The sequence below is a fragment of the Ochotona curzoniae genome, unplaced genomic scaffold (genome assembly GCF_017591425.1).
Source record: "Ochotona curzoniae isolate NIBS_2020 unplaced genomic scaffold, NIBS_Ocur_1.0 contig_605, whole genome shotgun sequence".
NCBI classification, from domain to species: domain Eukaryota; kingdom Metazoa; phylum Chordata; class Mammalia; order Lagomorpha; family Ochotonidae; genus Ochotona; species Ochotona curzoniae.
The window spans coordinates 241,480-253,469 of record NW_024466491.1 but is presented as its reverse complement, the minus strand read 5'-3'; the positions used below and the strand labels follow the sequence as shown (position 1 = coordinate 253,469).

The following is an 11,990-nucleotide window of genomic DNA, read 5'->3' as shown; positions in this document are numbered from 1 at the left end:
GGCGGCATCGCCAGGGACGCAGGGTCGGGGGTGCACAGCCCTGGGGTCCTGGGTCACCGGCCGGTGCACGAGGTCCCCCCGGGACGAACCTCTGCAGGTCTACCACCATGCAACCCTCCCCAAGGCTCACCCGCCGGGGGCAAGGGGCTGGAGGTGTGGGGCGGCTCGCTGGGAGCCACGGGGAACGGGCAGGGGACAGACGCCGGGCAAGCCGCTGCTCGAGGGGGAACCCGGACTCACCCAGGGGCCGCCACCGCCGGGGTCCACCCTGCACCGCGGTCCACCCTGCACCGACACCGCCCCGCGGCCCCTTTAAGTGGCTCGCGGTGCGGCAGGCCGCGGCCCCGCCCACCCGCCATCTAGGACGGCCGGCCCCGCCCACCCCGCCATATTGGGAAGGCCGGCCCCGCCCATCCCTCCACTCTAGGAAGGCCGGCCCCGCCCACCCCGCCATGCTGGGAAGGCCGGCCCCGCCCACGCCTCCGCTCTGGGAAGGTAGGCCCCGCCCACCCCGCCATGCTGGGAAGGTCGGCCCCGCCCACACCCGCCATGCTGGGAAGGTCGGCCGCTGCAGTGCCCTTTGCAGAGCGTGGCCGGCGTCTTAAAGGGGCCGCGCGGACCGGTGGCAGCCAGGCTGCCAGGCCTGCTAGAAAGGAGAAGCCGGTTTCTTTTTCCTGTTTATTTTAATTCCCATCCCTCCCCCAGTGTCCGATCCGACCTGCCCAGGCCCTCACAGGGCAAGGCAGGCAGCGGATCCTTAGAAGCAAATCCTGTAAATAAATAAGCGGCGGGTGGGGAGGGGTCCTCTCCCGCCCCCCCAACACCCCCCACTGCAGTCCCGGGCAGGGGTCAGGCTTAAGATCCAGTGGCAGTCGCGGTCTCGTGGTCAGTTCACCAGCAGCGAATGCTCCTCCGAGGGGTCCCTGCGGGACGAGGGCGTGGGAGGAAAGCCGTCAGCTCCTTGCACCCCGGCCCTCCTGCAGCCTCCTGCGGCCAGGTCAGAGGGCACCCTGCACTCTCCTGCAGCCAGGCCAGAGGACACCCTGCAGCCTGCACCCTCCTGCAGCCAGGTCAGAGGGCACCCTGCAGCCTGCACCCTCCTGCGGCCAGGTCAGAGGGCACCCCTGCCCCCTGCTGCTGCCAGGTCAGAGGGCACCCTGCAGCCTGCACCCTCCTGCAGCCAGGTCAGAGGGCACCCTGCACTCTCCTGCAGCCAGGTCAGAGGGCACCCTGCACTCTCCTGCAGCCAGGCCAGAGGACACCCTGCAGCCTGCACCCTCCTGCAGCCAGGCCAGAGGGCACCCTGCAGCCTGCACCCTCCTGCAGCCAGGTCAGAGGGCACCCTGCCGCCTGCACCCTCCTGCGGCCAGGTCAGAGGGCACCCTGCAGCCTGCACCCTCCTGCGGCCAGGTCAGAGGGCACCCTGCACCCTCCTGCGGCCAGGTCAGAGGGCACCCTGCAGCCTGCACCCTCCTGCAGCCAGGTCAGAGGGCACCCTGCACCCTCCTGCAGCCAGGTCAGAGGGCACCCTGCACTCACCGGCAGCAGCAGAGGAGGCTGCAGGCCGAGCCACTGCCCCGGCGGAACTTGCCCGACGTGGGGCTGTCCTGGCACTGTGCGATGTAGGTCTGTAGCTCGCTCTTCTCAGCGCCGGCTCCTGGGTGCTGGCAGGACAAGGCGGGGGGGCGGGGAGCGGGCGGGGAGAACATGGCTGGCACCTGCCCCTGCTCACCCCGGGGGGCAGCCTCCCACCTGCTCCCCCCCGCCACCCCGGGGGACCTAAGCACGAGCTGTGACGGACACTTGTGGCTGTTTGGGGGCTGTGGGCATTCACAGGGAGCCCCCCCTGGTGGGTGCCCTCAGCCCGGCTGCACACAGCCCGAGAGGCGCCTGACCACAGCACACAGCCGGACCCCGTACACTTGTGGCGGCCACAGGTGTCGCGGCAAGGTCAAGGGTGGTTCCCGGGGGGCGAGGGGGGCAGAGGATCAAGCAGGTGTCTCTTTGCACGGGGCCCACGCACGAGAACACAGCAGGCAGGCACCCGCAGGTGACCGTGGGCAGGCCCTTCCCACGTCCCTTCCACTTCCTGGCCCTTGTCTGGGCTGTCCCCACCCTGTCCCCATCCCGGCTCTTGTGAGCTGCTACTGTCCCTTCAGCCCTGTAGCTGGCTTTGCCCCTGGCCGCCATGGGCTGGGAGGCATTGGAGAGAGATGGAACCGAATTCACAACGGGATTTCAGCCAAAGTCACAATTCAGATACGATGCCGGCACCCCACATCCGCCCGGCAGCCCCACTTCCCATCCAGCTCCCTGCTTGTGGCCTGGGAAGGCAGCCGAGGACAGCCCAAAGCCTTGGGATCCTGCACCTGTGTGGGAGACCCAGAGGAGGCTCGTGGCTCCTGGCTTCAGCCTGACCCCCTCCCTGGCTGCTGCTGCGGTCACGTGGGGAGAGAACCAACCGATGGAACGTCTCGCTCCCCTCCTACTCTTTCTGTAACTCGACCTTGCCAATAAATCTTTAAAAATCTATGTTACATTACAGATCCACGTATGCACCCATCTTGCTCAGGGACACGGCCCAGAACGGTGAGAGAGAGGCTGAGCATGCTCCGTGGGCAGCACCAAGTGAGCCCTACTGGGGAGGCCAGCTTCCCTCCCTGGGCGCAGCTGTTAACCTTGAACTCGGGAACCTGCCCAGCCGCAGTGGACGGTGTCCGTCCCAACGTGTCCCCTCCCCGAACCTCACCCCTGGTGTCTGTCCATCCTACGTGCCCCCCACCTCACCCCTGGTGTCTGTCCATCCTACGTGCCCCCCACCTCACCCCTGGCGTCAGTCCGTCCCCACGTCCCCCCACCTCACCCCTGGTGTCTGTCCACCCTACGTGCCCCCACCTCACCCCTGGCGTCAGTCCATCCTACGTGCCCCCCACCTCACCCCTGGCATCAGTCCGTCCCCACGTGTCCCCACCTCACCCCTGGCGTCAGTCCATCCTACGTGCCTCTCACCTCACCCCTGGCATCAGTCCGTCCCCACGTGTCCCCACCTCACCCCTGGCGTCAGTCCATCCCTCGTGCCCCCACCTCACCCCTGGCATCTGTCCATCCCTCATGCCCCCCTGATCTCACCCCTGGCGTCTGTCCATCCCTCGTGCCCCCCTGATCTCACCGCTGGCATCTGTCCATCCCTCATGCCCCCCTGATCTCACCCCTGGCGTCTGTCCATCCCTCATGCCCCCTGATCTCACCGCTGGCGTCCTCCCGTCCCCTGTGTCGCCCCCACCTCACGCCCAGTGTCCATCCCCACGTGCCCTCCGCCTCGCCCCTCCCTCCCTGCGCTGGGCCAGGGCAGCGCGCCCCCCTCCCCCCCCCCCAGGTCTCCCCGGCCCACACCGCGGGCGCCTGCTGACCTTGATGGTGTCGTAGGCGCCCGTGATGAGCGCGATGAAGAGGCTGAGCACCATGTAGATGAAGAGGCTGATGAAGGAGTAAAGGTAGAGCTGGGAGAAGAGCCACACCAGGCCGCTGCGGCCTTGCTGCGCCTGCATGGCCGCGAACGTCACGAACATGTCGTCCCCGTTGATGAGCGAGAAGAGGCACTCGGACACCATGGACAGCGAGCGGAACTGCGCGTGGGCGGGGGGAAGGGGCCGGGTGGGCACGGCAACGCCAAGGTCAGGGCAAAGTCACAGGGTCAACCTCAGGGTCACGGGGAGGTCGGAGGGGACGGAGGACCTGATTGAGAACCAGGGACTGGGGGGGGGGGGGCGGGCACAGCCAGTGTCACAGCAGAGACACCAGGGGCGGGTGGGGCGAGGGATGCTCCCCCGTGGCGTGGGCCCCGCACGCACCCCACCCCCCCGCTACCTTCACGTGGTACGGCCCCAGCACGATCCAGCCGCAGAAGCAATAGCCCAGGTAGATGACGGCCACGCAGCAGCAGAAGCGGATGACGCTGGGCAGGGCCACCCGCAGAGTGGCAATGAGGATCTGCAGGGGGTGGCGGGGCAGAGGGCCCGGGGTGAGGGTGTGGACCCCTCCCACAGGCGGGCTGTGAGGGCCCCAGGGTGCAGCGGGCGGGGCAGAGGGCCCCAGGGTGCAGCGGGTGAGGCAGAGGGCCCGGGGTGAGGGTGTGGACCCCTCCCCCAGGCGGGCTGCGAGGGGCCCTGGGGTGTCCCACACTGGACTCAGCTGGGTGGGAACCAGCAGGCACAGACCGGTGTACGTGGGGTGGGGCAGGTGGGAAGCAGAGGCCAGGGGCGGATGGCGGCTGTGGGCGCGTGTCCGGGTTTATCATGGAATCGTGGGGGCACGGGGGCATAGGGGCAGCGGGGAATGGGGGCACGGGGGGCTCACGTTGTACTTGTGGAAGAAGGTCAGGTAGCGGATGACGCCCACCCACACGAGCAGCGTGGAGGTGCCCAGGAGAATGCTGCACACGTCATAGCTGGCCAGGTTCTGAGGGAGCCCAAAGTCAACCCATCTGGCCCCGCCCCTGACCTGCCCGGGGGCGGGGCTCCGGGAAGGGGCGGGGCTCCAGCGAGCAGGCGGGGCTCCTGGAAGGGGCGGGGCTCCGGGGCAGGGGCGGGGCTCCTGGCAGTGGGCGGGGCCTGCCTGCAGCTCCCTCACCTTGGCCTCGATGCCGATCTTCATGATGGTGCCGGAGATGGTGAGCACGTCGCTGGTGACCAGCAGGATGTACCAGCCGTTGATGAACTCCAGCCGCTCCCACAGGCTGATGACGCGGCCCCGCTGCCGCCACATGAACCCCACGAACTCCTGCGGCGGGGAGGGTGCAGGCGGGGCGGTGAGGGGCCCCCCAGGAGCCCACCAGGGGCCCACCCAGGGGCCCACCCAGGAGCCCACCCAGGGGCCCCCAAGAGCCCACCCAGGGGCCCACCCAGGGGCCCACCCAGGGGCTCCCAAGAGCCCACCCAGGGGTCGACCCAGGGGCCCACCCAGGGGCCCCCAAGAGCCCACCCAGGGGCTTGCAAGAGCCCACCCAGGGGCCCCCAGGAGCCCACCCAGGAGCCCCCAGGAGCCCACCCAGGAGCCCAACTAGGAGCCCACCCAGGGGCCCACCCAGGAGCCCACCTAGGAGCCCACCCGCCCACCCAGGGGCCCCCAGGAGCCCACCCAGGAGCCCCCAGGAGCCCACCCAGGAGCCCACCCAGGAGCCCAGCCAGGGGCCCACCCAGGAGCCCAGCCAGGGGCCCACCCAGGAGCCCACCCAGGGGCCCAGCCAGGGGCCCAGCCAGGGGCCCACCCAGGAGCCCAGCCAGGGGCCCACCCAGGAGCCCACCCAGAAGCCCACCAAGAGGCCCACACTGGGGCCCCCAGGAGCCCACCCAGGAGCCCACCCAGGGGCCCCCAGGGCCCACCCAGGAGCCCACCCAGGAGCCCACCCAGGGGCCCACTCTGGAGCCCCGAGGATCCCACCCAGGAGCCCACCCAGGGGCCCCCAGGAGCCCACCCAGGAGCCCACCCAGGGGCACCCCGGCACAGGGACACTCACGGTCTGCAGCAGGAAGCCTCGGAGCAGCGAGCGGGCGCACAGCAGGAAGGACAGCGCGCAGGTGAGGATGACCACCACGTCGAACAGGAGCCGGAAGCTGTTGTCTCCTGCGGGGAAGGGGCGGGTGGCACCAGGCTGGGGGCACCCCCCCACCCACATGTGGACGGGTCGGGCAGGTCCGGGGGACTCGGACAAGGACGGGAGGTGGGTAGCCAGGGTGCCTGCTCCGGGATGGAGTTTGGGGGGGTTCCCCGGCGCTGGCCCCCACCCCCGCTGCGAGTTGCAGGGAGTCCCCCCTCACCCCCGGGGATGGGAGCTCACCGTGCCTGAAGACACTGGTGTGCTTGCACTCCTGGATGTGCGCCCAGGTCTCCAGGCGGATGGGCACACGGCCGCTGTGCGCCTTGTTGTCAAACGTGATCTGCCAGGCCGGAATGGGGAGAGGGGGTGGCCCCTGCCAGAATGAGCCTCACTGCCCCCACCCCCAGCACCCCCAGTACCCCCAGCACCCCCAGGGGTCCGCACGGCGCCCTCACCAGCACGCTGAAGGTGTAGCAGTCTGGAATCTCATTGTTGGCCAGGCTCTGCAGGTTGATGGTTTTCAACTTGAAGTGGATGGTCACGTTGATGAGCCTGGCATGGTGGAAGAGGGGTTGGTCCCGGCTGCTGTGGGGGCCCTGCCCCTTTCCCAGGGCCCGGCCCCTGCCTCCTGAGGGGGCCCCTGCTGCTGAGACTGCAACTGGCACAGGAAGTAACCCTCCCTCCCCTCCCCAACAGGGAAGTGAGGATCCATGCTTCCCTCTCCCCACCCCACCCCCCCCTTATTCCGGGGTGAGCTGGCAGTACTTGTGAAATTTCAGGGTGAGGTTCTTATAACTTGAATTGCCGTCCACAAGGTCGAGATCCTCACTGGGGGGGCCCGGGGGTCTCTCTGAGGGATCCACTTGGATGCAGTCTGAAGGTTGGGGGGCGGAGTTAGGGAGAGGGCTTCAGGCTGGGCGGTGGAGTGGTGGGGGAGGGAAGCTGGGTTGGTGCCCTAGAACCTTCTTCCCAGCTTCACTTCCCGCTCGGGGCTGTCGCTCACTGCCTGTTGTGTCCCGCCCCGGTCCGGGTAGGGAACCAGCCAGGGCCTGGAGCTTCGTGGGGTCCCCCCAGAAGTGTGGTCAAGGATGACATGAAGGAATACCAGGTGCGTCGTGACAGGGGCAGCAGCTTTAGCCACCGCCTGCAACACCCACACACATCCCCGGTTCGAGTCCCGGCGGCTCCACTTCCAAAGCAGCTCACTGCTCACGCACCCGAGGGGGTAGGGGGGGCAGAGCAGGTGAGGGCCCAACTGGCTCGGTTCCTTCCCCACCCCTGCCACCCACACGGGGGACCCGGATGGAGTCCCGAGCTCCTGACTTCAGCCCGGCCTTACTACTTGCTTTCCATCCGCTGGCCATCAGCCAGGCACACGCCATGACAAGGGCAAAGTGGCATTGCCAGGATGTGCGTCCCAAGCAGCCCTGGGGCCTGGCTCACCAGTGACGACCCGCGGGTCGATGTCAAAGGTGTCGTTGGCTGGGTCCACGTGGCCGTGGGTGTAGTATTGTTGGCACAGAGCGAGCGCAGAGCCGTTGGCCCCGGGGCCACCACCACCCCGGACGTAGGCGTACCTGCCCAGCGACACCTCTGGCAGTTTCAGGTACTGCAGGTAGACAAGCGAAGGGGTTGGTGAGGGGGGGAGCAGGTGAGCCTTGGTCCCCTGGGGGTGCTTGCTGCCCACCTAACCCACCCTGTGCCCACCTCTGCCCACCTGCTCCACGGCGTAGAAGATGGCATCGTACAGCTGCTTCTGCGTGTAGGCCGCCAACGTGTCGTCTGCCCCGTCCGAGTAGCCGAGCAGGAAGAGGTGTCGGAAGGCAATGGTGTTCTCCTCCCGGAATGTCACGGCCAGCTGATTGCTGAGCCCGAACAGGATGAGCTGTTGAGAGGGGCAGGGCAAGGGGGTGCTGCTGGGATGGGGACCCCGCAGGGCACTGGCAAGAGGGGCGGGAGAGACTTTGGCACGGGAGGAAGGGGACAGGCACCTGTGCCTGGCTCGGATTTGGCTTTTGCCGTCTGCACTTGGCAGGGCACGCAGCGGGCACCGGTGGGCGTCCTGGCCACGCCGGGCGACACAGGTGCCACTCTGGGACTATGCCAGCGGGGTGACTGTGACCAGAGAGGCCAGCCCGTGCGACCTTGGCCCAGAACTATGATCCAAAACGAACCTCTGTTCTTTGGGACGTTAAACGTGTGTCTGGACACCGGCCCTGTATGCTGGATGCCAGGCGGCGGAGGCAACCCAGGGAGAGGGTACTGGGGACAGGGGGGTGGGAAATCAGAAGATGGGAACTCACTGGGAGGGGTGGGGTCACAGCCCTGCCCGCCTCAGAAACAACAACTGCAAGCAGTGCCCAGTTGTCACCCATCTTCCTGCCCCCAGGGGCTAGCATGCGAGAGAGAGAGAGAGAGAGAGAGAGAGAGAGAGAGAGAGAGAGAGAGAGAGAGAGAGACAGAGAGAGACAAACATCTGTCCAGGTCCCCGGGGCTCTGCTATGTGACTTGGCCCAGGACCTGCAACCTCTCTGAGACTCGGTGGGCTTGGCTCATCCCAGGAGGGGGCCATAACAGCTGCCAGGACACTGTTCTCCCGCGCCCCTGCCGCCGTCCCCCCTCTACACACAAGGATCTTAGAGGGCTCCTTGCCTGCTCACTTTGACCCTATGGGGGAAGGGGGCGAGCAGAGTCAGCTCTGTTCCTATGGCGCTCTTTCCAGGCTCAGGGTTAGGGGGGCTCAGGGTCACGGTGGCGGGGCAGGGGACACTCAGTGGAGCTAACCTGCACAGTGACCACCAGGATCTTAACCACCTGCAGCATCAGCTTGCACGGCTTGCGTCCCTTGGCCCTGAACTTGTCACAAGGGCTCATGAAGAAGTATTTGAGCCTCCGCCGCAGGTCCTCCTCCTCCAGGGGGGTGGCAGGGGCCGGGGAAGCCCCCGCTGTCATCTGGGTCCCATACCCGGCGTTGGGGGTCAGGAGCCGCTCCGACTCTGTGGAACAGGATGGGGGCAGTAAGGACCGGGGCCTAGGCGGTCCCATCTGCCACAGAGTTCAGTCCAAGACCCGGGTAGGCGGCTGGCACACTGGGGTGCAGTGGGTGAATTTGCCATCTGTAATGTTGGCATCCCATAGAGATGCCAGTTTGAGTCCTGGCTGCTCCACTTCCCATCCAGCTCCCTGCTTGTGGCCTGGGAAGGCAGCCGAGGACAGCCCAAAGCCTTGGGACCCTGCACCCGTGCGGGAGACCTGGAAGAGGCTCCTGGTTTTGAATCAGCTCAGCTCTGGCTGTTGTGGCCATGTGGGGAGTGAACCACATGTGGGTCAAAGATCTCTCTCTCTCTCTGTCAATCTGCCTTTCCAACAAAAATAAATAAATCTTAAAAAAAAGATCTGGATAAATGGGGACTTTAACCAGTCATTACTGCCTGGCTTTATGTAGCAGCCCTGCTCTGAGGGTATGCGACTAGGTGTGGCCACACTCGGACGGCCACAGGTTCTCCTGGCCTCAGCTTCCGCCCACACTACATGGGGCAGTGGTCACCTCCTGTGGGGATGCCTCTTGGGATGCCATGTCCCAAGATGGGGACCCCCCAACATGGGTGGTGCCATCACAGGCCTGCCCATGCCCCTGCCGTGGGCTCTGCAACTACAGCCAGGGATGGCATCTCATGGCTTCTCCCGGGCGTTCAGCACTCTGGCTCCCCCCTGCCTCCAGGCAGCCCCCCTCTGCACAGTCACAGTCCACTCGGCTCCGGACAAACACCCAGAGGACGACGACGAAGACCTTCGCCCTCGGCCTGACCCGGTCCCGTGAGGCTGCTGCTGTGCCTGCGGGAGGGCGGTTGGCTGGCAGCAACAGCCATGACCAGCCATGGACGCACTTGCCCTCAAAAACCCACGTCACGGGCATTCAGATTCCTAGAAGTCGCCGAGCCACAGACTCAAATTCCGTACTTGGCCACTTCCCCCAACAGGTGATGACACTCCCACCCACCCCTGCAATTTCCTCCCCCTTCCCAGCAGGTGCCGCCCACCCCCATCTCCCACCTGCCACTTCCGCCACCAGGTGACACCTGCCCCACCCCCACTTGCCACTCCCCCTCCCCCGCAGGTAACTTCATCCCTCCCACCCCCACACCTGCTACTCGCCCCCACCCCACCCCTGCTGGTGACCCCCCCACACACACCTGTCCAGTGGATGCCCATCCCACAACTTCTTGGCCCCCCCCTGCCCCCAAGTCCTCATTTAAAAACTGCCAACAACAGGCCACCGGGTGGTACCAGGTAAGCCACCTGGGTCTCCCACATCCCATACCGGAGGACGTGGGTTCAAGTCTCAGTTCTGCTTCCCAGCCAGCTCCCTGCATGGCAGGCAGCAAGCCAGGACAGCAGTACTTAGCTCACGGCCCCATGCAACCCTACACACACACACACACACACACACACACACACACACACACGCACGCAGGGGAGAGCTGCATTGCCTAGACTGAGCTCCAGGACCCTGGCCATAGCACCCCGGCCCCCACTACTGCAGTCATATGAGGAACGATACATGCTTCCTCTTTCTCTGTCCTTCTGCATTTCAGAGGAGAGACAGAAAGATCTAGCATCCTGCTGGTTCACTCCCCAGATGGCCACAATAGCCAGAGCTGAGCCAATCTGAAGCCAGGAGCCAGGAGCTTCCTCTGGGTCTCCCCTGCAGGTGCAGAGTCCCAAGGCTTTTGGACCATCCTCGGCTGCTTTCCCAGGCCACAAGCAGAGAGCTGGATAGGAAGTGGAGCAGATAGATGCACCCGTGTGTGTGGGAGACTGGTGCTTGAAGGTGCAGGATTATCCTGCTGAATTTCTGGCGCTAATGTAAATAACAACAGCCCCTCGCCGAGGCTAACCTGCAGCTGCTATGGGTCCAGCCCCTGCAGCCAGCAGGAGACATCTGCGTGGGTCATTTGCAACAGCCTGAGGCTGTGACCCCCCCCCCCAACTCCTGGGGACCCAGGGGAGCTTTGGAGCCCCACTGGGAGAATTCCGTGTCCATCTAGGACCTGCCCCACCTGGCTGGGTGGAACCCACGCGGGGCAGGCAGCTTCCAAATCCAACCTCCCTCCTCCAAGTCCCTCCCTTCGTTACCTGGGATGTGTCCCAGGTTGTTTACAAGCCAGGCCAAGGGACGCCAGAGGGCGGGCCCTTCCTCCCTGAACCCCTGAATCCCTGAGGCTACCTTAGCTGGGGACGCCTCATCAGATGTCACAGCTCTACTTCCAGGCCCCAAAGGTGACCCCCAGGATTGGGGGCGGTGGGGTGTCTCCCCCAAACTCCCCAGCACCCACCGACACACACACACACACACACAGTCCGGGGTGCAGGCAGGCGGCCCCTTGCTCGGAATGGAGTCAGTGGAGTCTCCCAAACTCCGCTAGCGCCATCAGAACCCGGGAACCCCGAAATCCGGGGCGTCCACCCCCAGCCCCGCGCCACCCGGCTCCCAGCAAGCAGCCCACGGTCCCCTGGAGAGAGACGAGTCTCCAAAGGGAGACTCCAAGGGGGGAGCTCCGCCGCCGCAGGTAGGTCGGCTGCATGGGCGCCTCGCATCGGGGTGCTGCGAGGGGAGCACCCCCACATCGCCGCGCGCGCCCTCACCTGAGCCCGCGACGGCCGCCATGCCGGGCCGGGGAGCGCGGGACGCGGCGGCGGGCGGGCAGGAGGGCGGCCGGGCGGCCGGGCAGCCGGGCAGCCGGGCAGCCGGGCGGACAGGCTCCGAGCGCCCGCCGCTGTCACTGCGGCCTCGCTCCCCGGCCGCGCCGCTTCAAACCCTCCGCCGCGTCAGCTGACTCGAGCGCGGTCACATGACCCGGGCGGCGCCCCGCCCCTCCGCACAGGGAAGCGCACGTGACCGCCCACCCCCCAAAAGCCACGCCCACCCCGCTCCCAGCCAGGATAAACAGCCCCTCCCCTCCTTCTCGGCCGTGCGCATGCGTGCTGACGCCGGGTGGCGGGGGGGGACCGGAGAAGACTGGCTCGTCCGAGATGGCCGCGCGGTCCTAGCGCCGACGGGCATGCTCGGTGGAGGAGGGGCTGTCCCCTGAGCAGCTTCCCCAGCCTGCTTGGCGCCCGCCGCCCGCCGTCCAGCTCGTGACTCGTGCACATGGCAGAACTTGACCCGCTGGCCCGCCAGGGGTGGATTCCGCTGACCCCTGGCGCCATCAGCGAACGCTTCTTGACCACATCCCCTCCACTCATCCTAAACGGGCCTGGGCTGTTGCAGCGAGGTCAGCTCTGCCCCACCCACCCACCCGCCCCCAGTCCTCACTGCGCTCTTGTTTTCCATTTCCAGGGCTCCTGTGGTCTAGCCCCCACCTTGCACCTGCCCTTGCTGGCCCTAGGACTT

The 11,990-nt window shown here is 66.6% G+C and overlaps 1 protein-coding gene across 1 annotated transcript; it reads right to left on the bottom strand.

Moving 5' to 3' along the window:
- Positions 1–664: 664 nt before the first annotated feature.
- Positions 665–11,379, bottom strand: MCOLN1 (mucolipin TRP cation channel 1). Its single transcript, XM_040990359.1, has 14 exons — positions 11,243–11,379; positions 8,381–8,592; positions 7,314–7,481; positions 7,040–7,205; positions 6,362–6,470; positions 6,052–6,148; positions 5,837–5,936; positions 5,516–5,622; positions 4,630–4,779; positions 4,357–4,458; positions 3,868–3,990; positions 3,411–3,626; positions 1,540–1,664; positions 665–923 (listed from the first exon to the last, which is right to left on the bottom strand). Exons 1-14 carry the CDS (start codon positions 11,262–11,264, stop codon positions 887–889), a joined length of 1,734 nt encoding a protein of 577 aa, XP_040846293.1. The 5' UTR covers positions 11,265–11,379; the 3' UTR covers positions 665–886.
- Positions 11,380–11,990: the final 611 nt, after the last annotated feature.